Genomic DNA, 26560 nt, shown 5'->3' with positions numbered 1-26560 from the left:
AGGCTCTGGAAATGCAGAGTGCATGAGTTGTGGGGAGGGAGGCCCAGCTGTTTCTGGTCCTGCACTAACCTTCTGGGGACTTGGGGAATTCATTTTCCCCTCTCTTATCTTCGTTGCTCTAATCTATAAATTGTAAGAGTTGGCCAAAACTGAATGGCCTCAGATGCCCTGTCAAACTTTAACATTCTGATTTCTAGGTTTCTAGACAAGCAGTTCTCAAACTTGAGAATGTGTCAGACTCCTGTGAAAGACTGGTTAAAACACAGATTGCTGGGCCCACACCCAGAGTTTCTGATTCACTGAGTCTAGGATGTTGCTCTAGATTCTGCTTAGCTTACCAGTTCCCAGGTGAGGCTGATCTCGGACTACATTTTGAGAACTTACAGGGTCAGGTGTATGATCCCAATAAAGAATGCCACCCTGCCCCCAAACACATACACATCAAAGGTAACATCAGAAGTGAGGGCCTCTGCTATAAACCCACATTCCCAGATCAGCCACCAACCCTCAACCCCCACCTGTCACCCCCCGCTTTCCCCTTTGGCACGGAACCGAAACCCTTAGTGGATCGACCAGTGAAGGAGGAGCCTGTGGCTTCCTGCCTTGGGGTGTGAGACTGAAGGCCAGGCCTGAAGCCCTCACTTTTTATCCCATTCACATCTCAAATTCAGCCAGGATTCTACAACAGCATGGAACAGTGCTACACACCCAAGGAAGTCCTCTGTCCCCAGGTGACTCCCAGGGTAAGGAGGAAGATAGGAAGGGAATGTCAGAGACATCTCAAGGCAAAGCCCAGAGTAAAAGCAAACAAGAAACCAATGTCCACAATAGAGGAAAACAATGAGAAGAATAATTAATTCTGCTTTCGTATTTATACCCAGTCTCCAAATTAATTGCTTATTTGTTTAATCTACTTTGACCAGAAGTGTTACTGCACCAAAAATATTTAATGAGTCAGGCCTTCTAATGTAAAATTCAAGCATATTTGTGCAATGAAATGAGTTTTCATCTACAGTGGGAGAACCAGCTATCTAAGCAGGACCTTTTCAGCAAAGTTACCTCCTAGAATAGAAATGTCAGAGGAAACACAGTTCATCTGTGTGGCAAATTGTTCTTCTTTGGTCATGAGTACTAGTGGGCTGGAAGTCTTTAGCTGACATTTAAATACAAACTTTGGTTTTTTGATATGGGAAGTGTTTCATATATTTAAAAAAAAGATGGCCAGCCAGCCCAATCCTTCATTCACAACCCCATCACTCATAGCTTCTAGGATCTTACAGAAGTCCCTCGAGGGGACTTCTGGAGACTGCTCAGCATTGTTTGGGTCTCTCTACAAACCTTTCAGAGTCTGGGTTGGGGAGACAGAAAATGAACTGGCTTCAAGGCCCTAGCAGCTCTGATTCACCCAGAGCAGCTCTGAATTGTTCTGTTTCACACTTTATGCTTCAGGGAGAACTTTGTTTGAAGAAAGGATTTCATAGCTTTAAAAAATAGAAAATTGCCAATATTAGGGTAACGTTACAGCTGAACAATCCCAGTGAGAGGGGGAGGGACCAAACCTGCTAGGTTTCTTCATTTACACCACAGAGAAAAACTTCTGTCTCTAATCCCTTGGGACTACCATATTCAGGCCTATTCTATGTTCTTTGTGAGGTGCAGGCTGCCGAGTGACAACCCTGGCTCCCTTTTCCACCTCATGCTCCTTCGAAAGCCAATATTCATGTTTGTTAGAACTAAGGGATTTTCTGACTCCTTTTACCTCTGAGGTCTTTAGAGAAGAGCCCGCAATCATTGCAATAAGAGTAAATTTTTGTTGAACATTTATTATGTGTTAGCACAGTGTGAAGAGGCTAAAAACATGGTCCTTCCCTAAAGATTTTATTGCACTGATGGAGAGCAGAGGTGAGCACCTGGGAAGGTAGATCACAGTGCACTGTGTCCCAAAGTGGAGATCACACCCCAAGGAGCTTTGGGTTGGGAGGCAGGAAAGGGCACTCTGGTGGGTGTGGTCAGGCAAGGATAAGCAGTGTGGGGCAGCGTGAGGCTCCCTCTGTGCCTTCAAAGGCCAGCAGGGTCATGAAAAGAGGTGCCCACAGGGAATGGCCTTCTTGGAAGAGACTCCAAAAGATGAGCTATTTTTGGATGTGGTGAATAGAGCAGTTAGATAAGAATGGCAAGTTCCTGAGAGGGAACAGTGGGAAAGTCTGGAATGGTGAGTGGCTGTCACATTGCTAAATGTTAAAGAGGGAATTAGGGCTTTTTCTAGTGGGGAGCCATTGAAGGTTTTGAGCATTGGAGTAACAAAGTTAAAATTGAGTTTAGAAAGATTAATATGGCTACAGAGTAGTTTGAAGTGAAGAAGTTAGAGGTGGACAAGAGAGTTAGGACAGTAAGTACATGAGACACAATGAGATACAGGTGATGAGACCTGTGGGGAGGCAGTGGCAGGGCCATGGGAGCATCGGGGGCTCCTGGGCCTGAGCCACACCATTAGATGGGAAGGCTATGCTTGTTCACTCTCCAGAGTCACTAGGTCTCCTTATCCTTAGGGACAAGATACCCTATCACTTACTTTCTAGGTTGCTTCAGGTTATCTCAAAATGTTCAAGGGAAACCAGCTCTCTTCTGGAGCATTTATCACTCCAGCCTCTGGGGAACCAAGCTCTTTGCTAGCTTTCCCTTTCTCCAAGCCCATTTGTATCTATCACATCCACCATGGCTTAGTCGACATATTTATACATCCCCTAAAAGATATTTATCAGATAAATACCTGAGGCTGTCTCTGGATCCCACTTTTTACATTTACCTTGGGGAATGATGCCCAGTGATTGATTTGCATATGTGAACAGCAGTGGACCCAGAAGGATAGTTTGGGGTGGTTGCCAAGTCCCCAGCCTGGCAAGTGGGATCTGGTTGAAAGGAGCAAGAGACCACAGAGAGAACATCTTCAAAACATTTGGGAAATTATTAACATAAGAATTAATATTCCTATTTTACAGTTGAAGAACTTGAGGCCCAAAGAAGACAAGGCCTTGGGTTAACCTTATCCCAAGATCACATAATAAGCAAATGGCAGAGCCAGAATAGGCACACACGTCTCTCTGCAGCACCTGGAGGGCCCTGACAACAGCCCTCCTTTATTTCTGCTAACTCCTGCTGCTCTGGGCTGGGCCCTAGGCTCCTTACTATTCCTTACCTTACCCATTTTCTTCACAGCTGTGGTCTATGCTATAGATCACAGGTAGTTAGTCCAAGGATGATTTGGCTGGGAAATGCTGTTCTAGTGAGAATAGAAGAGGTTAGTATTACTATATGATCCAGCAGTTCCAATCCTAGGTTGATTCCCAAGAGAAATGCAAACATATGTCCACACAGAAACTTGTGTATGAATGTTTATAGAAGCATTATTCTTCAACTTGTGTATGAACGTTTATAGAGGCATTATTCTTCAACCCAAATATTCCTTGACTGAGGAGCATTTCTCCCAGACAAAGCAATATCCCATGAGGGTAAAAGTGGTTACCAAGCCTTAGGTTCACACTGTGCAGGCTGGGGCAGCGGCATCACTCTGGGGGGTCACTGGGAGGACACCCCCCAACACACACACACTGTATGGAAAGGCCAAGGAAAACTACTCTACCCTGCCCACCCAGGAGTTATTGTGTGGGGGAGGCAGATGGCCTCCTCTTTGTATGGCTCTCCTTGGGAATTTTAGATGTGAAAGTACCTCTCACTGGAAACAGCATTGGCCTCCCAGAAGAGTTGCTAGAGCCTTTGCCCAAGCTAAGGCAGAGGCAGCTCAGCTGTGACCTGCATCTTCCTAGAGCTGGCGAGAGATGGCCTCAAACAAGGCTGTCCCTGTCACAATTTCCACCCACACACACAACACTGTTTTCCCTTTTAGATAAGATTTGCTGGACTGTGAAATCTGAATTTCATAATTTTATAACCTCTTTAAGCATTTTACTCCAATAGATCAACTGAAGTCTGAGTGTATATGCATTAATTTTAACACAGTAAACTGTTATATCATTTGTTAGGTCCCAAAATTGATTATGGTTAAAACTGTTGAAAGAAGTATTTTGGCACAAAAATCAACTAAAAGATTGTGAAGTGTTTTTAATAAGCATTGTAATGTATTAAAACTTAGTAATTGTCCTAGAAAAAAAGCATCAAATCTTGTATTTTTGGAATCTGACATGCTTAATTGCTGGAGGAGGATGCCCCTATCAAATAAGGAAAACAAAATGAGTAAGAAGAAACCTTTGAATATAACTGAGTCCGTAACTAAATTAAAGTGTCAAGGAATGTCACAAACATAAAATGCTTGGCCCACGTGAACCTGTGATATGACAGTAAAACTCCTGCACATCAGAACTCTAGGGTCCAGAGTTTGGGTTATTAACTTTTGAGATAGAGTCATGCCACCATCTCAGACCCAGCCTGAGTCTCCTGGGACTTCACAGTTCCCTTTGGGGCCGTTCGTACAAATAGAGGGCTGTCTGGTGGTCTGCCAGGCTGCATCTTCGATACTACTGGCAGTGGCCAGTGATCAGTGACTAGTTTGGGCCAACGTTTGTTCCACGTCATCTGTGAGCTCTTTCACAACTTGCAGCTAGGGCCATCCTGTCCCTGTAGTTTATTCACATCTCCTTTGTCAGTTCAGGCAAGAACATTCTGTGCTCTTCCTCTGCTGTACATGATATACTATCTTGGATCTGTCTGCTTTAAAAGCAATTTGAGAGTAAGTTTTCCCCAAAGTCTTTGGTGGCAAAAACAGAGACAAAAGACTCACTCACTCAGCCTGCCTTTGTTTTTTTCTCCATCCCGGAGCCCCTTGACCAGTGATGTTTTAATTCTCTTTCTGCTTCTGACACATTTACAAGGCCTTTTATTATGGGCTATAACTCTCTTCTTTGATACTCTCATTCTAATTCTGTTTGAACCTAGTTGATTTTTCCTTGGAGTCTGACGACACTCTTCTTTGCTCTTTGCTCTCCTATTTGGGTGCCTGTTCTCTGTTGGGTCAGCCTCTTCATTTGCTAAGAAAGGGTGCAGGGCACCTTCGATTCCATTTGGATTTACTGGGCACCACCTCTTTAGACCTAACACATCTTTCTTGAACCTTCATCAACTTCTTTCCAAGTAACCCCAAACTAAGTCTTTCTCCTTACCTTTTCTGAAGAAGGGTCCATATTCGTTTCTTTGCTAAATTTGAATAATCTTGTGAACTCTTTATTTTCATTTCTTTCTCTCAGTAGAATGTTTAATTGATTCAAAAGCTTTATGTGTGTTTGCCAAAAAGAGACTCTTTCAGGTGTTCAATCAAACTATCCCTTCATCTGAAGAATATGGAGAAAAGACAACTAGCCAGGACTTACTGCAAAAACCATTGTATATGGGGGCAAAAGGGGATACTTCTTTGAATTAATCTTCTCATCCCTCTTTAATCTTTAGCTTTAGTTTTGCTAGAAGAAGTTGGTGTTTGAGTGAATACCAGAGCTCATTCCTAATTATTTTCTGTTTTGTCTGAAAGTTTCATAGCACATAAAACAACAGATCAAGAGGTGACATTTGCCCTTGGAGAGGGAAAAACCAAATTCATCACTGCGGGTGATTGTTGATGGCAGAGCACTGAACATAAGCTGCCCGTGATTTTCAGGGAGGATAAAAAATGCTTTCTTGCTTTCTCCCACGTGCTAAATCCCATCGTAATAAAATGTAAACCATTTAGAATGGCCTGTGTGAGAACACACAGTCTTCCACAGGGCCTGTAACCCTCATGTCATTGCCATGAATCTGAGAAATACAGGCAGGGATGGCCATCACCCTCTGGCAGCTCCTCCCAGACCCGAGTGCCACTGACTGTTGGGAGGTCCATACCGTGTGTAGTGACAGGAGCAGAGCGTTTCTCTCCATAGATTTCACTGTCAATTGCCTCTGGATCACTCTGCCCTGTGATTGCCTCTTTACTATCTGACCCCAACTAGACTCCAAGGACCAGAAGTGCAGGGCTGTGACTTTCTTACTTGTTCTTCTGTCCCCAGTGCTTAGACCAGGACTGGCACAGTGTTTGGCAAATATCTTGAGTTTTTAATGATAGCTTTCCAGAGAGTAGATACAAGGAGAAGAACCAAGCCCAGCAAAATCCTCAGGCTGTTAGTATTGATCTTTCCGTTTTTAAATACATGACGTTTCAGCTCTCAAGACAGAGGGACTCTGAAGTCCTGTATGAAACTGATGTGATTCACAACATGTAAATTGTGCCTCCACAGAGGTCTGCAAGGGCAGCCTGAGAGTCACGGCGTGCAGTGGAAGGAAAGAGCTGTCAGGCGCTATTTGTTCACCCTGTCTTTGTGGACCCACTGGGATCCTCGAATGATCTGGACTGATTCCGGAAAACTGCCTCGCCTTCCCTGAACTGTCTTTATCCTCCCCCATGGCTCTGTTCCGTGATTGCAAGGTGTTGGGAAAGATGATCACAGGCCATTCACATATTTAACCATCAAGCCTTGTTGCTGAGTCCAGGACTCAGTTCTTAGTTTCATTTTACCTGACTTAGCAACAGCATTTAACATATTCTGTCCTCCTGGGAGCACCTTATTTCCACTTGGTTTCTAGGCGATCACACTCTCCTGGGTTTTCTTCTGCTTCATTGGCCTTTCCTTCTCAGGCCTCTTTAGTGTTTTCTCCTCATCTTCTGAATCTTGAATTTTTTCTATCTATTGATTCTCTTGGTGATCTCTGCAAGTTCCACTGATTTCAGTATCTGTGAAATATTGGTGACTCCAAATTGGTCTCCAACATGGACCTCATGCACCTATCTGGTACTCAGCATCTGCTCTGGGACACCTTGGACATCTCAAATCTAACAGGTCTGAGGTGGAACACCTGGGCTGTCCTCTCAAACTGCTTCTAGAAATGTCTCCCTGTTCTCAGTTGATGGCAGCCCCATTCCTCCAGATGTTTAGACCAAAACCCTTGTAGTCACTTGACTCTTCTGTTTCTTCCACATCTCATATTCATGGAAATATTCTAAATAGATTCAGAATCTGCCCACTGCACTGCTCAGGCCAGGTCTTAGCAGCCATTGTTTCCTAGCTATATTACTACAGCAGTGCTGTGATCGGCTTCCTGCTTTTACATGGCCCCTGCATGCTATTTGGAACACAGCAGAGAGTGATAATAGTATCATATAAGTCAGATTACATCACTGTGCCTTGTTGACTGTCCTCCTATGGCCCCCCAGCTTGCTCAGGGTAGAAGCCACACTCCTTCTAGTGTCCCTCAGGGTCCTGCCCCCCTGTGGACTCCTTTCTTCTGGGTCCCACTGACTCCCTGATGCCCCCAGATCAGCCTCTTTGTCCTGGCTGCTCCAGATATCCACTCAGCTCCCTCCCTTCCCTCCTTCAACCCTGTGCTCCTGTATCTGCTTCTCAGGCGGCCTTCCCTGACTACACACCTCTCACCTCTAGCATCGTGTGTCCCTTTCCCCTTTCCATTTTTTTCATTGTACTTAATATATTTTAACACAGCTTATGATCCATTTATTAGCTCTAGTCGCTGCTGAATCCCCCCACTAGAAAGTAAGCCCTATGAAGGCTAGAAATTTTATTTTGCTCACTATGGTGCCTCTAGAACCTAAAAAGTGACTGGTACTTGACAGATGCTTAATAAATATGCTTAATTAATTAATTAACCTGGGTTATAGACACTACTAAGTTGCAGGCAAGAGAAAATACACTTGACGGCTCAATCAGGATAAGAAATTATTTCCACTTAACTAAACGAATAGGCCAAATTTAACACTGTAAAGATTGAGATACATGTACATTCTCATAGTCAAAGCCAAAAGCCAACTCTACAGACAAAAGACGAGGAGCATACCATGGGGAAACCTAAAGGTTATATGTAACTGCCATTTCAGGATTGAACAGCAGGGACATGTTTTTGATGCAAAGGCTAACGGTCATATTAATAGATATATAATACACAGATCATGATAGATATTAGTTTTATTTTAATCTTTGCTGCTCAAAGAGTGGAAAGAGAATTGGATTCACCTCCAAGCCCCAAGCCTAAAGAGAATTTAGGGAACATGGTCTCATTTGGAAAAGAGCCATCTTGGGTGGCATGTAATGGTCATGGGAGAAATATTTGACTATTTTTTTTTCAGCAGGAATAGCTCAAGGAAGATCTAACTAGTTTCCTTAGATATTTGACGAGACATTTTGTGGGAGGGGGAACATCCTTTCTTACTTCAGTTGGCAGAATGGAAAACAGTGGGAAGAAGATAACTTTCAAATAAAGATCGGAAGATATGTAAATTGGTGAGACTTACCCAAGTATAGGACAGCAGCTCCTGGAGGCAAGAAGTCTCCCCTCTCTGGGGGCACAGCAGGAGCTTGGCGGCAAATTCCCAACAGGGAAGTTGTAGGGGGAATCAAAACTACATTAATTCAGACCCTCCATGAAGCAGACACAAAGATGGGATTAGATGTGTGAAAGATTTACTGGGGAAATGAGATGGGAGCCAGAAGAGGCTGGGAAAGCCATCAGACCATAAGAAAGGTCTGATCTCTGTAAAGGAGAGAGGGAAGGAAGGAGGACTGGGTAGGGTAGGAAGAGCTGTAGCCTGTTGTGTGGGTTATAAGGTAGTGTTGGAAAGGCCACTGGGGAATCTCTGAGTGGAAGTTGCCCATTAGAGTAGTCCCATATGTCGCAGGAATGGGTCTGCCATGGCATCCCTGCTGCTCTCATTCATTGACTGGGAGCAGCCTGTGGGAATCACAGCCTCTGTGTGAATATGGTGATGGACTGCAGAATTCAGGAACTGGGGCTGTTAGTTAATTACTCTTTAAGGAGTAGGAACTCTGAGAGTTGCATTTCACAGCCACCACAAGGTCTCTAATGGGAACAGGGCATATCTGCCTTCAAGGTCCCAGAGGACACTCTGACTCTGAGTCCTTATCACACTTCTAACTCTTTGTGGCTTTCCTGGACTAGAAGCATCTTCAGAACAAGTGCTCTGCATCCTCTCCCCGAGGGGCTGCAAGTAGTAGGGACTCACTGAGGGTCCAATGAGTAGTGGAGAAAGCAGCAGCCCACTTGTGACCCCATAGTTGTGCTGTGTAATTCCAGGTCTTTGAGGGCAATCTGTTAACTTGAATTGAGGATAGTAAATGTCACTCAGCCACGGTCCCCAGAGAAACCATTGTAAAGTGGAGTTCGAGTGAGGAAAAGACCTTCGTCACTGCAGAAGTGCCAGGACTAAACGGAGCAGCCCCTGAGCAGAGCACAGATTGAAGCCTCATCCATTACCCGCCTCTTTACCTAGAAAGACAGCCCTCATTTATTATTTCCAGACTGTTTTCATTTTACTTACACCATGTGAAAAATGTTGAATTGGGAAATAAATAATATTATTTCCGAACAGAGATTCTGAATCAACTTTACAGATTTTGGAATTATCTTGTTCCCAAATGTTTGATTTGTTTATCATTTCTTCATTTATACTTGTGAACTCCTTATTGGAAATTCCCTCATTTGGAAAACTGACCATACCTCTGTTGTTGGTCTGTGTTCATGTCTTTTTGAGAGATACCTCCTCTCTTCCTATTAAAGTATAATAAAATCTAACTTGCAGGAATAGATGTTTGCTAGAATGCTCCTTTCTGTTGTACAGTAATTCTATACCAACTGGTTCTACTCTCTCATTATCATCTCTTGCCCCAGGTTCTCATCTCTGCAATAGCTCAGCCCACAACTTCAAGACTGAGGTTCCTTCAACACCTTCTTCTCAAAAACATTACAGTGTTCCTCCTTTCCTCCTGTCTTTTCGTTTGATTCCTCCAACCGTCTCTTGTTTTGGTCAAGCCTTGCTGCCTCTGAAAGTCCCATGTCCATTCTACCTCCTGTGCACACATGCTTTCCTTTCCTAAATGCTACCTTCTCTCTCCTCTGTTATCCAAACTCCATTGATTCTGCAAAACCCACAGGAAGTTCTGCAGATCCAGCTCAGCTGATGATAAAGAATGAGCAGAGTTCAAACCGAATGCCATTTTTCTCCCTACTTACCTCTGGAAGATGGCCTATAATTGAGTGTCTGTTCAGCTACCCTGTTTCTTTCTCTCTCCACAGCCCCATCCACCGTTCCCATCATGCACCAAGTCAGTGCCACTATGAGGAGTATCACCTTGTCATGGCCACAGCCAGAGCAGCCCAATGGCATCATCCTGGACTATGAGATCCGGTACTATGAGAAGGTGAGCCAGCTCTAGCTGCAAGCTTGCAAGACCCAAGGCCAGCCACTGTTCCATGGATGGTTGCTAGCTGAAGGCACAAAGGAGATAGGCTGCTGAGGTGGGGAGGATTCTGGTGACAGAGGTCAGAAGGTCCCTGGGAGAGTTATCCAGGTCTGCCCTGACAAAAGCCTTGTTCAAAGCCCAGGCACTTTCTGTGCCAACTAAGGAGAGAAACTTCCAATCCACCATCCTGCAATCTGGATAGTTCACTGGCTGGGAAGGACCAGTCCCATTCTTCCAGTCACGTGTTTGATATACTAATGCAGATGCCACAAAACTGCCAGGAGTCCCCGAACCTTCAGAGGAGTGTGTGGTTTGGTAGATCAGTGTTTTTCAAAGTGTTTGTGTACCTCCAAAATAAATTTATGTATCAATTATATGCATGTACTACTGCACTAATATATTTGTGGAGGATGAAAAACATATAAAGTGAACATTCAAAACGATGAGATAAAAATTAACAGAAATATAAATTTATATATTATTTTCCTTGACTACTCTTTAGCATCTGCTCCTGAGAATGACAGTGGGGCATGTGCTGCCAAGAAAAGGGAAATGGTGCCTGGTGGAGCTGGTCCCTGGCCTCCCTCTTACCAGGGCAAAATGCAGCATTTGCGAAAATCTTAGGAAAATACAGGGCCTTCTGTTTTAACCCAACACATTATTTGTAAAACCACACTATTCATTCACTTATTTGTTCAGTAAGTATTGTCAACTATTTGACAGGCACTATTCCAGGATATATTAGTGATCAAGCAGACAAAGATTCCTGCCTTTGAGGAGCTCACTTTCCAACAGAGGGAAAGACAATAAACAGTGAACATAACAAATAAGAAAATCATATAGTGTGTTAGAAAATCAACAGCATAGAGGAAAAAAGAAAAAAAAATAGCAAGGTAAATGGGATCAGGAGGGTCAGGCTTGGGGAAGAGCAGGTTGCAGAATTAAGTAGAGGGGTAGAGATAGGCCTCTTGGAGAAGGTAAGATCTGAGTAAACCTGAAGAAAGTAAGATCGTTGTGAAGCAGTCATCTGGAGGAGGAAAGGGTAACAGCCTATGCAAAGGTCCTGAGGCACGATCACGACTGGTGATTCAACAAGCAGGAAGGAAACCAGCATGACTGGAGTGATGCAAGCAAATGGGGAAGTAATAGACAGATGAGAGAGGTTACCAGAGGAAGTCATCATGTTGGGCCTTAAAGACTGGGCCGGGTGCGGTGGCTCACACCTGCAATCCTAGCACGTTGGGAGGCCGAGGCAGGCAGATCAGTTGTGCTCAGGAGTTCAAGACCAGCCTGACCAACATAATGAAACCCCAGCTCTACTAAATATACAAAAAATTAGCCAGGAGTGGTGGCAGGCTACTCGGGAGGCTGAGGCTGGAGAATCACTTGAACCCAGGAGGTGGAGGTTGCAGTGAGCCTAGATCACACCACTGCACTCCAGTGTGGGTGACAGAGCAAGACTCTGTCAAAAAAAAAGACTGGAGCTTTTCCACTGAGTGAGATATGGAGCTATAGCAGATTGAGGAGCGGAGGAGGGACAAGATCTAACTTACATTTTGGATGGATCATTTAAGCTGTTCCACTAAAAACAGAGCTTAGTAGATCTACAATTATTAACAAGGATGATGGTGTAATCAGGGTAAAAGCAGAGGGCTGTTGAAATGCAGTTGATTTCCAGATCAGCTAAAGGCAGAGCTAACAGGATTTCCAGCAAGTTGGATTTTGGGCATGGGAAGGTTTTAGCTTGAACCACTAGAACAGTGTAGCCGGCACTGACTGAGAAGGTGATCACTGTGGGTAGAGCATATCTGATGTGAGGAAAGGAACAGAAGTTCAGTTCAGTGTCTAAAATGCTTGTAAAATGGCCAAGCAGAGATGTGAGATAGGCAGCAAGAGATTCACATCTGGAGTTCGAGGGAGGGGACCGGGTGAAGATATCCTTCTGGGAGTTGCCAGTACGTAGATGATAAGAAAGTCCTGAGCCTGGGTGAGGTCTTGCAGTGGGTCACTGGAAATAAGGAGAGGATCAGAAACAGAGACCTATAGCCCTGCAACAGGGAGGCCATGCTGAATAGTGAGACATGACTGCACTGGAAGCAGAAGCCCTTGTTTCCAGTGCCCTGTGCAGCTAACCAGCCATGGAGCTGTGGTCCAATTACTTAACCACTCTAGGTCACAGTTTTACATTTATAGAATGGTAGCAGTTTACCTCCCTGAAAGTGGGGGTCTAGATGGATCACCAATCCCAGTCTGTAAGGAGGTATGCCCTTCAGCCATTAGAGCTGAACTTGCAAGCAAGGTGGAGGATTAAGTGGCATTCTATTCTACTTAAAGAATATTGAGTTTTATAAGGAGTTGATTCAGCTACTTCAGTGAATTGGAAATAATTTAAGCCAGCTGAATTCATAAGCATCTGTTATATCTGATCCATTTTGGATTCAGGGCTCTTACTTGCCAGATATTTTTTGTCAGTTAATGAAGTAAATGTTGACTTTTTAACATATTTTGGAACAATGTGTTTAGACTAACTGACCACATGGTCTCATTTTGTCATCAGAGTTGGCCTAACAAGGGTCCACCCAGTCCCTGTCCCACACACATAAGCTTGTAGCTCTATTGAAATAACACCTCATCTCAGAAAAACAGTAATAATTTCTCCCCAGTGTGCACCTATTGTGTGCCAGGGGTTTTATAAACATTATCTTTCTTCCTCACACGCCAGTGTGGTAAATGTTAGTATCATTGCTATGGGTAAAGAAGTTTTTAAAAGGAAAACAAAGAATTTAATAAAACAGAAACCTTGTCCAGAGTCCCACAGCTGGGAAGTGAGCCTGGGTCCTTTGCCCTGCAGCAGGTGGTGGTGCCAGGAAGGGAAAGAATATATTAGAGACCATATACTCCTCCTCCTCATCTGCTGTGCCCAGAGCAGTTACTTCAGTGGGTAGCCAGGGCAGGGGTCAAGGGCTTAATGACAGGCCGAGCACTGAAGCCACGAGGCTCATGCCTGTATGCCTTGGCTCCTTCCTCCCAAACCAGCCCAAGCTCCTCTGCTACCTTTCCCTTTACAGCTTTCCCTTGAAAACTGTAATTAACCTCAACTTTTTACGCTGTAAAAGCAGCTTATTCTCCCATTCAGGCTACCTCCCTGCTTCCTAGTAATTTGTACTAATTATTAACAGACACACATACACAGCAGCCCAATGCCTGCAGCAGCTTCCACACCTCAGTGAAGCATATTATTATCCCCACTCCAGAGGAGAGAATGCTTTCCTTGGTAACAGAGAAGGTTCTTTGCCCAAATATTGGTTACCATTTGGTATATTACTGTGGAATGCTCCTTCACTTACGAAGTGTTTGACTACAAAGTCCATTACATTGCTTTAACTATTCCTAAGACGACCAAAGAAAAATATATTAGCCCATGAGGGCCTTTTGAAACAATGATGATAATTCGTCATATCTTGAGTATCTATTATGTGCCAGATATACACAGATATATTAGCTCTGATCCTTAAAGGAAAAAAAGTGTATACTTGAAAACATATATAACCAGCCGGGCGCGGTGGCTCACGCCTGTAATCCCAGCACTTTGGGAGGTCGAGGTGGGTGGATCACAGGGTCAGGAGTTCGAGACCAGCCTGGCCAATAAGGTGAAACCCCGTCTCTACTAAAAATACAAAAAAATTAGCCGGGCGTGGTGGCACATGCCTGTAATCCCAGCTACTCGGGAGGCTGAGGCAGGAGAATTGCTTGAATCTGGAGGCAAAGGTTTCAGTGAGCCGAGATCGCACCACTGCACTCCAGCCTGGGTGATAAGAGCGAGACTCCGTCTCAAAAAAAAAAAAAAAAAGAAAGAAAACATATATAACCAATTTATAGATGATGGAGCTATGTCATAGAAACGTTAAATGACTTACCCATAACAACACAGGTCATAGCTAGGGAGTCATAGAACCAGAACTTTACACATTTTTACTATACTTCAGTGGTGGAAACTTCTTAGCTTGATAGGAGAGTGGATGCTGAGGATCTCAAAATTAGTGTGGCTTCCAAAATAAGAAATTGTATCTTAATAATAAATCCAAATACTTGCAAACAGAATGATCTGCCTACCTGTTCCATGTGGCCTTGGAATCCTGGTCTTTTCTTTTTTTTTTCTTTATTATTATTATTATTATACTTTAAGTTTTAGGGTACATGTGCACAATGTGCAGGTTTGTTGCATATGTATACATGTGCCATGTTGGCGAATCCTGGTCTTTAGAAGATGTAAACACAAATAGAATTCAGCGCTGTTGATGTCTTGGATTTGGTCCAAAGAAGCAAACCCCGTTATTTCTTCATCTTGTGCCATCTCCTCTTCCCCCAAGGAAGTCCCAGCCCCTCATCTAAACCAGGAGTCAGCAAGCTTTTCCTGTAAAGAACAAGAAAGTAATTAATTTAGGCTTATGGGCCATATGGTTTTTGCCCCAGCTGCTATAGTCGACTCTGCCTTTGTAGCAGGAAAGTAGCCATAGGCAATATGCAAATCGATGGGCGTGGCTGGGTTCCAGTGGAACTTTATCAAAACAGATAGCTGGTCCATGAGGGCAGTTTTGTAACCCCTGAAAACCTTCCATGGGTCTCCTGCTCCACATAACCCTTGGTTTGCGCTTAGGACCCCTTTCAGTTTCACTCTATGAATAGAATTGATGAGGCTTTTGCTTCCTCCACCAGCTCATTAATAGAGAGTTCAGATGCCATCGAGCTGATGATACTCTCGGAGCCTTTCCCGTGTTCATCTCCTTCCCTATTTTAATACGCTTCCATTCATCACTCTCTCTTGTTTACTGTCGTGTAGCACTTTTCACTCCTGGTGTCAGCGCTTGTAGACAAACCATGGGAGGAGCATCTACATCTGCTCTCAGCTGTCTTAATGATTAAACGTTTATGGTTACTCGCTCTTCATAATAAGTGTATAGGCTAAGACTGGCTGGTTTAGGTCTTGGTAATTCCTACCTTTCAAATTTTAGGATTGTTTTCTCATAGAGACTCTTTCAGACCTTGGCAATATCTTGTGCTCAATCAATTCGTTCAAATAACTGGACCGAAGTGTACTGTTTATTCATTTGGCATTGAGTTGTTGAGCGCCCAGGTGGTACAAGCACTGAGCTGCATTTTGAGGTGGGGAAGGAGAAATGAGGGAAACATGGTTTCTGCCCTCAACAGCTGCATTCTCCATCCTGCATCCTCTGTCTCCCACATACTTATGATCAGTCATAAGCAATCAATAATAATAATTAAAAAAGTAACTTTGTTCATGGCTCTTACTGATTTGCCTGAAATTGATTAATGATTTTGTGGGGAACAAGAACTAATATTCATTTTAATCACTGAACTTCTTCAAGAATGTTTGGACTATAAAGTGATTATGGAGTAATGTTTGGTCCCCACAATCCAAATACCAGTGATGTAATTAAAACAGTTTTTCAATAACAGCTATCCAGTCACTGCTTCACATTTATCAACCAGTGCCTGATTTCATCAGATTCTAGTAAAACCAGAGAATTCAGGCAGCTGCTTGGATTTTGTAGCAATGCGATTTTATTCTTATTTGCAAGGTGACTTGGTGATTTTCACAGTTTCAGATCTCAGATCTCCACTGTGTCAAAACAGAAATGATCAAAGTTCTGGATGACATCCCTTCTATAGTGGACAGCCTTTCTTCTGAATCCCTGAGTGGGGGTGGGGAGGATCCCCTTGTGTTTAAATAGATCAAATAGTGGGTGGGCAGCTCCTCTGCAGGCAGTCTCTCCCAGAGCCCAGTAGACATCCCCTTCATTAGAGTGAGAATGGGCCTCTTTGTAACTTTCAACTGTGTGTTTGAGCTGACCTGGGACCTGTGGTCCCTCACAACTGCTTCTGAATCATTTATGGACATTTCTATGCCACCCACACTTCAGATATGCCAATTACTTGCAGTCTCCTGAACTCCTCTAGGCCTTGCTTTTGCATGTTTAATTCTGTTCTCACTCTCCACATTCATCCATGTGGCTAATTTATTTCATCTTTTGTGACTCAGCTCAGGTCACCCTTTCCCTGAGTCACTCTGCATCTCCTCTGAAGTCTGGGCTGGATGGTCCCCTGCTGTGCCCCCACAATCCCCTGAACTGCTCTCTGCCAACTCACTCAATCAACACTGCTGTCATCTTCTGTTTATTTACCAGTCCACCCACAGATGTTACATCCCTAGAGGAAAGGGACCATGCCTTTTTACCTGCAGCCCATGTATAGCACCCAGACATAGTAGTGTGTCATAAATGTAACTGGCTGGCCAAATGAAGGAATGAGTGAATAAATACACATCAGGTCATCTTTGACTTTGCAAAATAGGCTTTTATATATTTTAAACAATGGGAATTTCTTATCACTGTACTGTATTCTTTACATATATTTACATAAAATGTATTCCTTATATGGGAATTCCTTATCACTGTACTGTATCCTAGCTCAGCTCTCTTTCTTCTGTCATTTTACTGAGAATGCAGTTTACAATTTGTAAAGCATGCTTCTTGAACGATTGTGCCTAGAACTCATCTCAGTACCCCAGATCTGCACAGGGGACACAGGGACTTGGATCACTCCCTCCTAGTGATCCAAGCTCTTCATTTTCATTAAGGTCCCCATTTTTTTCTAGGATTCATGGTGCAGACAAAGACAGGCCCAGGCTTCAAGCCTCTGTTCATGCATACTTGCAGATAACCCAGAATCTTTGCAAAGAAAAGATATGCTCATGTGAAAATGATTAGAGGCCAGGCTGGTATATAAGAAGGTGCTGAGGTGAGGTGTGATTCAGAATGACAGTGGTGTAGACAGTCCACAGCTCATACTGGTGAGAGAAGCCTTCCAAGAGAGGAGGTCTTGGGAAACATAGGCTTAAGCAATCTGGAGAGAGTAGAGGAGGCTTGGAGAGAGGCATTTTAGACAAAGAAAACAGCCTAAGCAAATGTCTGCTGGCCAAGATGTGGTCGCCGGATTTAGGGGAATGTGAGAGATTGGAATTGACTTCATTATGAAGGACCTGTGCATTTATGTCTAAGAGTTTTGCCTTTGTATGATGATAGTTTTTAAGAAAAGAAGTGTGGCATTGGGTGGGGTGGATGGGGAACATCAGGAAAGACAGGAGGCTGCAAAAGTCCAGGCACAAATCACGTGTTTAATAAGATAAGCAGCAAAGAGAAAAAGCCACCTTTTAAGGGCACTGATGATGGGCAAAAGAGTCATGCTTCTGGAAAACAGAAGCAACTCTCTGCACATCAGAGGACCCAAGTGTGCAGATGACAGGGACTGTAGAGGTCAGCACAGAAAGTGCTGGAGAGAGCGACAGACAGGAGAATGGGGCTGATCCGGAGTAGGTGGGGGGATGAGGACACAGGGCCCACTCTCCAGGGAGAAGGTAAATGCCCGCTCTGAATGCTGGCGGGAAGTAGCTGGGGGATGCACACTCAGACACGCGGCAAGGTGAGGGCAGAAGTACGTGTGGAGGGCAGTCCAGAATGGCCTCTACCTCTTCAGCAGAGTGGACACAAAGCCTTTTGCCTTAGCATTTGAAGGAACTGAAGGGGAGTGATGTAGAACAGCCACTTTGGGGAGTGTCTAGGGAGATCTGAGTCAGGAGAGAAAACAGGACAACTCAGCAGAAGCAAGACAAAGAGAGGCAGGCAGGAGGCAGATGGATGTTGCCTAGTTTGCTTCTGCTGAGGTCAGAGACTTGAGGGGATTTTGCAAAGCTGGATGTGCTATGTTATTTCACCTCTGAACCCTGGGAGAGGAGGACTAGAGAATGACTATAAGCTTCCTTGCCAGTCCCTAAGCACTCAGTCATTTCCCTGGGCCTCTTTTCTCAGAGTGTGGCCACCTCACAGTCCAGACCTGACCCTGCATTCCCTTGGCCCAGGTCAGACTTCTTGTCCCCATCCAGAGGGATGGCCTGGAGCTGATGACAACTTCTAGCAGATCTGCAGGACCAAGAACTGATGGGGCCTGAGCACTCCAGGTGGAGTGGGCTGGGGGTGTAGCCTTCAGGAATGGGATGGTGAACCTTTCCCTTTCTTTCTTTTAGGAACACAATGAGTTCAACTCCTCCATGGCCAGGAGTCAGACCAACACAGCAAGGATTGATGGGCTGCGGCCTGGCATGGTTTATGTGGTACAGGTGCGCGCCCGCACTGTTGCTGGCTACGGCAAGTTCAGTGGCAAGATGTGCTTCCAGACTCTGACGGACGGTAAGGGTCGGGGAGGGCAGTGGCATAATCACAGGCCAGGCAGTGTGGGAGAAGAAGTAGCCCCAAAGATGCTGCACTAGCCAAAATGCCAATCTCCAACTGGATTCCAGTGAAATTCCCTTCAAATGGTTTGCCTCTCAGTGGGGCCATCTAGATTTTCCTGAAGTCTGGCTCCTTTCTCTCCCAACGTCTGGTTGGATTTGACTTTGAAAGGTCTCTTGCCATGTGTGATCTTGCATTTCAGCAATGAGACTCTTATGTGTCTCATGGAGCCAGTGTGCCCTCTTGCCTTTGTATCCAGGTCCAGATGCCTCTGCTGTTTCACCCTCACACCCACTTCACTCCTCCATGCTTATGGTCTGAAAGCTGAGCTCATGGCCCAGTTTCATGAGCTGAGGTCTTCAGGGAGGAAATGGAGAGACAAAATGTGGGATGTGGCAGTCTCATGCACCTGGGATCTCAGAAATTTGAAGCAACTTCACATGTGACCCCTAGTACGTCCTGCTCAGATGTCTCCAGAGAGAACAGCCAAGGTGTCCTCAAGGCCAGAAAGTCTATCACCATAAATATACTTCTACCTCTGGGTTTTATTAGTTCCCTATTATCACTATCTGCCCCAGTCCTCTGAGACCAGCCCCCTCAATAGTTCTGAAAAATCTGATTTCCCAGTAGCCTCAGCATTGTGCTCGAATGTATCTATCCAACTGTGCCCACCACTCTCTCTCTCTTAGCTAGCCATTTACCATAGTTTATGTACTCATTTGTGTATCTGTCTACCTACGTACCTATATATATATATGTGTATATATATGTGTGTATATATGTATATATATGTGTATATATGTATATATGTGTGTATATATGTATATATATGTATATATGTGTATATATGTATATATGTATATATGTGTATATATGTATATATGTGTGTGTATATATATATATGTGTGTGTATATATATAGATATATATAAAATTCACTTATGAGCTGTTTCCTGATAGTTTTCCAAATGTCAGTCTATTCCTGACGCCCCAAATTGAAAGCTTTCCAGTTTTCCTTCATTAATTAAATTATCCATAAAACAGTCTATCCTTATGCAGCATTTTATTTTAGGCCAATGCTCTTAGTCTGGGTGTTTGATAGGGCTTGAGATTTTATCTTGATGCACATTGTGTTTTTTAATAATTTTGAAATTAATTGGAAACTTTTAAAATCAGGTGGTTTCTTATACAAATCAGGATGTTGATGTTCTTGTGAAAAAATTGTAAGAGAAGCCAATGCTGGTGGGCACTCTGGAGTGAGGACCTTGCCTTAAAGCTGAAAGGCAGCTGTCTCCATATGGTACCCACCACTTCCCAATATTTCTAACCTGGATGCTGTGATGTGAACCATCTGGCCCCTGTAGGATTGGAGTTTGCAACCTATTTTGAGTTTATTGGAGGTGAACTTTCTCTCATATTTTGAGGATGGTGAGATGGGGTAGAGAGGTGAGCCAGTTAATTCAGGTTAATAATGCTACTGGTATGGAAAGAACACAGACTGTCTTCTTTTGCCTTAAGGACTCTGTCCCTCACTTTGCACCTCACTTACTGTCTAGATTTATAGGCACTCTGGCATCAGGAGGTACACAGGATTAAAAGCCCAAAACTCAAAATGCTCTGAGTGCTAGTCTCTTGGCAATTCTGCTAGACAAATCAAGAAGTAACAAATTTCTCCCAAGAAGGCTATTTCTTTTACATTTGGCAGTTAAGTTTTGCAAATCCAAGAGGGGCTGGATGTAAGAGAGTTCTGGTAAGTGGCCAAATTTGGGAGTATTTATCTTACGACTGAGGTTCACACATGGGTACTGATTATGTTCACTGGGGCAGCAGGCCTGTCTGCAGAGCGAAGGTAGTCAGAAGGTTGATCAATGATAGGGTCATTGGGGCAGGGAGGACCTGTGGAATCCCGCCCAGAGTCAACGGCCACACTTTGGGCTGGTCACCTCCACATAGAGCAGACCCACTATGGCCCTGGGCTGCTCTTAGCTACACTGTTGTGATCTTTGACGTAGCTGCCTAATTTTTAAAAAATCATTCAAGTTTCATATTACATTATGAAGTTTTTAATTTATAAAGACATTGTTAAGGATGCTTCATTGGGGTTCTGTGTGTATTTTTCTATTGCCAACTTTATGTTTTAAATACACATGTTACAGAAAGCTCTCAGCTGAGGGCAACTGAAAATTCACCTTCAGTCTTTAAAATCGACTTCCATCTTTAAAATTCTAGAGAGTGGGAGGCTTCAAGAACCAATATCCTTGTTCTTAGAAATCTTTCTCCTCCAACATGGTTGAAGGATAGTTCTCAAACATTGGGGAACATTAGAATCACCTGGACTGTTTGTTAAAGATGCAGATACCCTGCTCTTCATCCAGAGGTTATGATTTAGTAGATCTGAGGAGGGGTCTGGAAATAGTCATGTTTAACAATCAGGCTCAGGTAATTCTGATAGCTCATGGGGGACCTCACTTTAAGAAGTATTGTCAGGTGGGCATGGTGGCTCACACCTGTAATCCCAGCACTTTGGGAGGCTGAGACAGGTGGGTCACTTGAGGTAAGGAGTTCAAGACAAGCCTGGCCAAAATGGTAAAACCCCATCTCTACTAAAAATACAAAAAGTAGCCAAGTGTGGTGGCTTGTGCCTATAATCCCAGCTATTCGGGAGGCTGAGACATGAGAATTGCTTGAACTCAGGAGGTGGAGGTTACAGTGAGCCAAGATTGTGCTAGTGCACTCCAGCCTGGGTGACAGAGCAAGACTGTCTCAAAAAAAAAAAAAAAAAAAAAAGAAATATTTTCATTAGGGTTGCTAGATAAAAAATAAGATGAACAGTTAAATTTGAATTTCAGACAAACAAAAATTATGTTTTAGTGTAAGTATCTCCCAAGCAATATTTGAGGCATACTTATACTAAAAGCTTATTCATTTTTTATCAGAAATTCAAATGTGATTGGCAGTCCTACATTCATATTTGCTATAGCTGGCAACTCTAATTGTAATAGAACATAAATAGCTTGACTTCTATATGCCTAGGTCCTGAACATTAGGTAATAGTTCTTTAACACCAGTGAAAGCATAACCAGGATAATACTAATACTAGCCAGCTGGGCCAAATGATTTGTATAGATTAAAGAAAAGAGATTTAGTATTTAGGACACCTATGATAGAGCAGACAGTGTGAAATGTGCTTCATATGATTTGATTTTTTTTCAACAGACAGGAAGTCTGAGGGTCAGAAAGACTAAATCGTGTGTCCAGTATCACAAAGCTTACACATAGTAACACCAGGGTTTAGATGAGCTCTGTCTGCCTCTATGACCTATAGGCTTCCCATTCCACTGCATAATTCAGCATGGTTCTAACAATTGGCAGAAGCCTTGATCATTTTCTTCTTGAGTGGGAACTCAGAGTGCTGGGCCATTCATTTCTCAGGCATTTCTTTATCCTCCACAGTGCCTGGAGGTAGTGCTGGCTGACTGCGGATACTCTTTAAATATCTGCTCAATGAATCTATTGACTCTGCGCCATTTCATAACTTCATGCTTTCGAAGATATTTCAGCAGTGGTTTTCATTTAGATAAGTCCCCTTCATTGGTATGTCCTTAACATGGCTGACAGTTCTTTGAGAGATCTTCCAATTGAGGGAATATGGATTGGGAATCATCTCTGCTCCAGGAATGTCATCAGCTATAGTTCCCAGATTCTGTCACGGCTGTTTTGTTTTCATTGTCCTTTGTTTTTGGTTGTTTTTGTTTATTTATAACTTAAAAATTGCTCTTTGTTTTGGTTAGACTTACAACTCTGACACATAGAAACTGTCCTCTACATATAAGTATATTTAGATCATGTTTTTGGTATTGTGCACTGAGTATCAGCTGTATGCAAAAGGCACATGGGGAGGATTCTAACGCCTCTTTCTCACCTAGATGATTACAAGTCAGAGCTGAGGGAGCAGCTGCCCCTGATTGCTGGCTCGGCAGCAGCCGGGGTCGTGTTCGTTGTGTCCTTGGTGGCCATCTCTATCGTCTGTAGCAGGTAGGTCCTCCACTCTCACTTGCTTTCCTTGGACCCAGGAAGCCCCTCTCTATGTGCGCTTTCCCAGGCTGTGTGGATCAGATAGAGTGTGACCATTAACGACCACAATCATCACTCCATCTCAATCCAAGAGCAGCCTAGAATTCTTTAGATATTTATTTAGCTGGGAAAAAATTCATATGAGAGCTGAGCAAGGCTATCAGTAAACAGCATCCATCCTCAAACCTCATTTTAACGAAGACTTTTAGCCCCCCGCCCCGCTTACACACAATGGCTTTTCAGAGTGACAGTTACAAAATTGCATTTGACTCACTGGAGCATCCAGCCTGTGCACAACCCATCCTCCAGTCAGAGAGCTCACGCTCTCAGCAGCCAGCAAGAGGGAGGCAGGCTGGCAGGAGAGAAGATGAGGAGGAAAGGGAAACTCTGAGTTCTGCAGAAGAACTGGCCCCGAAAGCCTTGTGATTTTTTAATACTGCTGCTACTGCCTTCAGTGGTTAGCCCAGATTCTGCCATGCAAAGCCCTGTAGTTGGCTCCCTCCCAAGCAGTTCTGCAATGTAGCTTAAGTGCTGATGGACGTCCTCTTTGCCTCTGCCCTCATCAGCACTGCCCTCTGAATGGGGTCCCACAGTCCCACTAGGCTTCTTCAAGACCTTGGCTGGAAAGCAGACCCCTCTGCCCACAGGAGTGAGTGGTGGTCAGCCAGAGCTCTAACTGCAGCAGGAGGGCTGAAGTGAGAGTTGCCCAGTCCCTAATCCTGGGAGATGCCCCGGGTGAGCCCCCATCTGGCCTGGGGCCTAGATGGAGGTACCTGGAACAGACTGGTGGGTATGCCCTGTGGCTGAGAGAGCCCCTCTTTTTATCCGCAGGAAACGGGCTTATAGCAAAGAGGCTGTGTACAGCGATAAGCTCCAGCATTACAGCACAGGCAGAGGTAAGTAGAAAGCAGACACCCAGTGTCTGACCCCCACAGGCCACTGAGTCAAGTGGGCTAGTGCTCAGAGCTCTCTTTATAGCCAGACTGGCTGGTCCCAGTGGCAAGTTCTCTCTCAGCCCCCAGTGCCTTGGCCACCTTTCTGCAAGTCCCCAGGGGCAACAGGCTACCCTCCCATCTGCCGCCTACCTGTCGTGGGTACTCATTGGATGCCTGGTGGGTAGATTATTGTCTGCGTTGATAAGCCCATATAGGACACAAAATGCAGGGAAAAGATTGGGTTTAGCAAGTCAATGAGTCCTCAAATCAGACTCAGTGGGAAAAGATGGAGGGTTCTCTATTAACATCTTCTGCCTTATCTTATCCAATTGAGTGGCTGGGGAATTTGTTAACCAAATTCACAGATAAGCCATAGAACATGAATGTGGGGAATTAAAAAGATAGCAGAGCCCAAGAGGCCAAAGTGCTGGGATATCTCCCAAGTGTTTTCCTTTAAGCAGTACCTTTAAAAGTTTTTCTCACTCATTATCCTCCTCTCTCTTTTATAAACCTGTACTTATAATATTTTTATAACTAAAATTTCTTTTCACCAATGTGCAACATAAAGTTCTCTGTCACACTCATTTTCTCATCTGTATAATGACAACATTGAAGGATCTGAGAAAGGTCTCTCTAGGTCAGTTGGGCCACCTTCCTGCCTCCAGAAAGCAGAATTCTCAGATCCTTACAGCAGACACATTCTGTTTCTAAATAACTCCTCTTGAATTCGACAGATGCCCTCAGAAATCTGTCCCAGCACAGTGTGCTATGCTCTGTCGAGGCTTCTTCTGTGAGCCTCATCTCACCTCAACCTCAAGGCTTCTTCTGTGAGCCACATCTCACCTCAACCCCCTTGTTGCAATGTAAGGCCAGTGCTTCCTGTTTTCTCAGCAATAAGCATGGAAAACAGACCTCCCAGGTACCTACACGCCAAGCCTGCCTCTACAGGGGGGTTCTTCTGGGGGCGAACATGGACTCCCAGGCCAAAGTTCTCATGGATCAGACTGCTTCTTCTCTAAGGTTACCCAAAGCAGGAAAGTGATGCCAAGATGTTCACAGCAGCAACTGCACCATGAAGGAGCTTGTGTTCTAATGCAGCCAGTGCTGACTCGGGCTATACAAAGGGCACTTCATAGATGTGGCTTTCAATCTAAGATCAAGACCCTGCCAAGGGTTTGCAGAGGCCCAAGCCCCTGGCAGCTGGGCTGCTGCCCAGGGCACTTATTCCTGGAGGGAGTTGTGGGTTCTGCACTGGCTGGAGCACTGCTGCTTTCCCACGGTGCCCCAGGGCAGCCCCTACCATCAGCAGCCCAAATTGGGGGGCCCTCTAGGCCACAGGCACAGCTCCTGCTATATTCAGAGTCCTGCTTATTCCTCTTTCTTTCTCTCCCTGGGCCACCCTATTACTCCATTGTCACTGATTTCAGAGGGATCAACCCTACTGTATTCTCTGTCCTATGGCCTGACTGTGTGCCTTGCTGCATAATCTACAGGATGCTTCTATTTATGTTGGCCTGTGCATTAGCCCTTCCAGGCAGGGCCTTACCTTCCTCAGCTGGAAAACAGGGACTTTGCTTGTACCTGTGATTCTCAAGTGATGGTGCGCCCACCAGAGTGCCTCAGTATTTCCTCAAGGGTGACCTTCGTCTCCCTGCTTCCCTGCCTCTGCCTCAGGATCCTGACATTGCCTCCCTGACTCTTGCTCAGGGCTGGCTCTTTTTCATCATGAGCCACTGTAAAGTCCATTTCAGATCTGGCATCCTGTAAATGCTGTGGATAAAACATTTAGAGGTGGTCATGTCAGCGTGAAAGTGGAGCCAGGACCATAAGGATAAAAAATTAGGTTCAAAAGGAGGAATCTCCCTTCAAAGTCGAGAGATATCCAAAGATGCCTTAAGATGACTTAGGTGAGAGCTCCCTTTCCAAAAGTGTGCAAGCCAAACTTCACTCCTTGGGTGGGGTACAGAGGTTCTCCAAACATTGAGTGGGGTGAAACTTTGTGCCCTTTCGGCTGCTGCAACCTGAGATCTGGCTGTTCTCCTGCCCTCGAGGAGTAGCTATGCCAGGCCATCACGTGGTGCCCATGTGCACAAAAGCATGCTTGCAAAATGCTCACGGCCACCTTTTGGGGGACTCTGTTACCTCTCAGGCCAACAGAAGAAGATTTTACTGGTTCCTGAGATCCATAGAAAAACCAGTCCTCAGTCTGCAGTAATAGTGGTCTTGCTGGAACAAGAGAGGACAGCTGAAGGAACATTGTTGGCCAGCTACATAGTCGCCATTCCTGGGACTCAGGATGGATGCAGGGTTGTTTGTGGGTCTGGGTTCACTCCCTTGGCTTCCTTGGAAGTCTGTCCTCTTTTTAATTCGGTTTGCCTTTTATAAATCTTGTCATTTCCCTCTATTCATAACTATTGTCTTTTGATCCAACCCTGGGCACCTGGCTCCTCTTCGCACCCAAGTTCTCTAAACTCAGTCTCATGCATTGAATTGCATTTGTGCATTTACTCCTGTGAATATCCATCTCCCTGACTAAAGCTATTACTGTTGGAGAATCATGGTCAAAGAGTGTAGAGCTGGTGGATGGCTCAGCACACATATAACAGAAGGGGAAACTGAAGGCTCTGATAGAGGGAGGGCCTGGCCAAAGAGGGAGTAGGGGTAGAAGTAATGGGTTAGGGAACTCCCTGCACTGGGAGTTTTATTCTGGCAGCTCTCTTAAACTCATTGAACCTTCACAACCACTCTAAGAGAAAGGAACTAACCTAGGAAGATTAAGTGACTTATCTAGGGCACATGTCTAAGTAACAGAGGCAGACTACACACCCTCTAAGCCCGGGTGCAGAGCCCGTGCTCTTTCCACAGCCTGATTATGAGGAGCAGCTCCAGGACTAATCCCAGCTGTCTAAGTTGGTGTTTTGTGGCTCCCCACTCTGCAT

The 26560-nt window shown here is 44.5% G+C and overlaps 1 protein-coding gene across 7 annotated transcripts in view; it reads left to right on the top strand.

The window, feature by feature from the left end:
* Nucleotides 1–26560, top strand: part of EPHB1 (EPH receptor B1) — a 501064-nt gene that overhangs the window by 378081 nt on the left and 96423 nt on the right. For all 7 annotated transcript variants that reach the window (XM_032144100.3, XM_058433527.1, XM_058433526.1 and 4 more), the window contains 4 exons: nt 10141–10265; nt 18409–18571; nt 22539–22647; nt 23518–23582. In XM_032144100.3, coding sequence (XP_031999991.1) covers nt 10141–10265; nt 18409–18571; nt 22539–22647; nt 23518–23582 — 462 coding nt within the window. The remainder of the gene's footprint in view (nt 1–10140; nt 10266–18408; nt 18572–22538; nt 22648–23517; nt 23583–26560) is intronic.

The sequence above is a fragment of the Hylobates moloch genome, unplaced genomic scaffold, assembly GCF_009828535.3.
Source record: "Hylobates moloch isolate HMO894 unplaced genomic scaffold, HMol_V3 SCAFFOLD_22, whole genome shotgun sequence".
Lineage (NCBI taxonomy): Eukaryota > Metazoa > Chordata > Mammalia > Primates > Hylobatidae > Hylobates > Hylobates moloch.
Note: the sequence above shows the minus strand (reverse complement) of the source record. Positions and strands in the feature narration are given on the sequence as shown.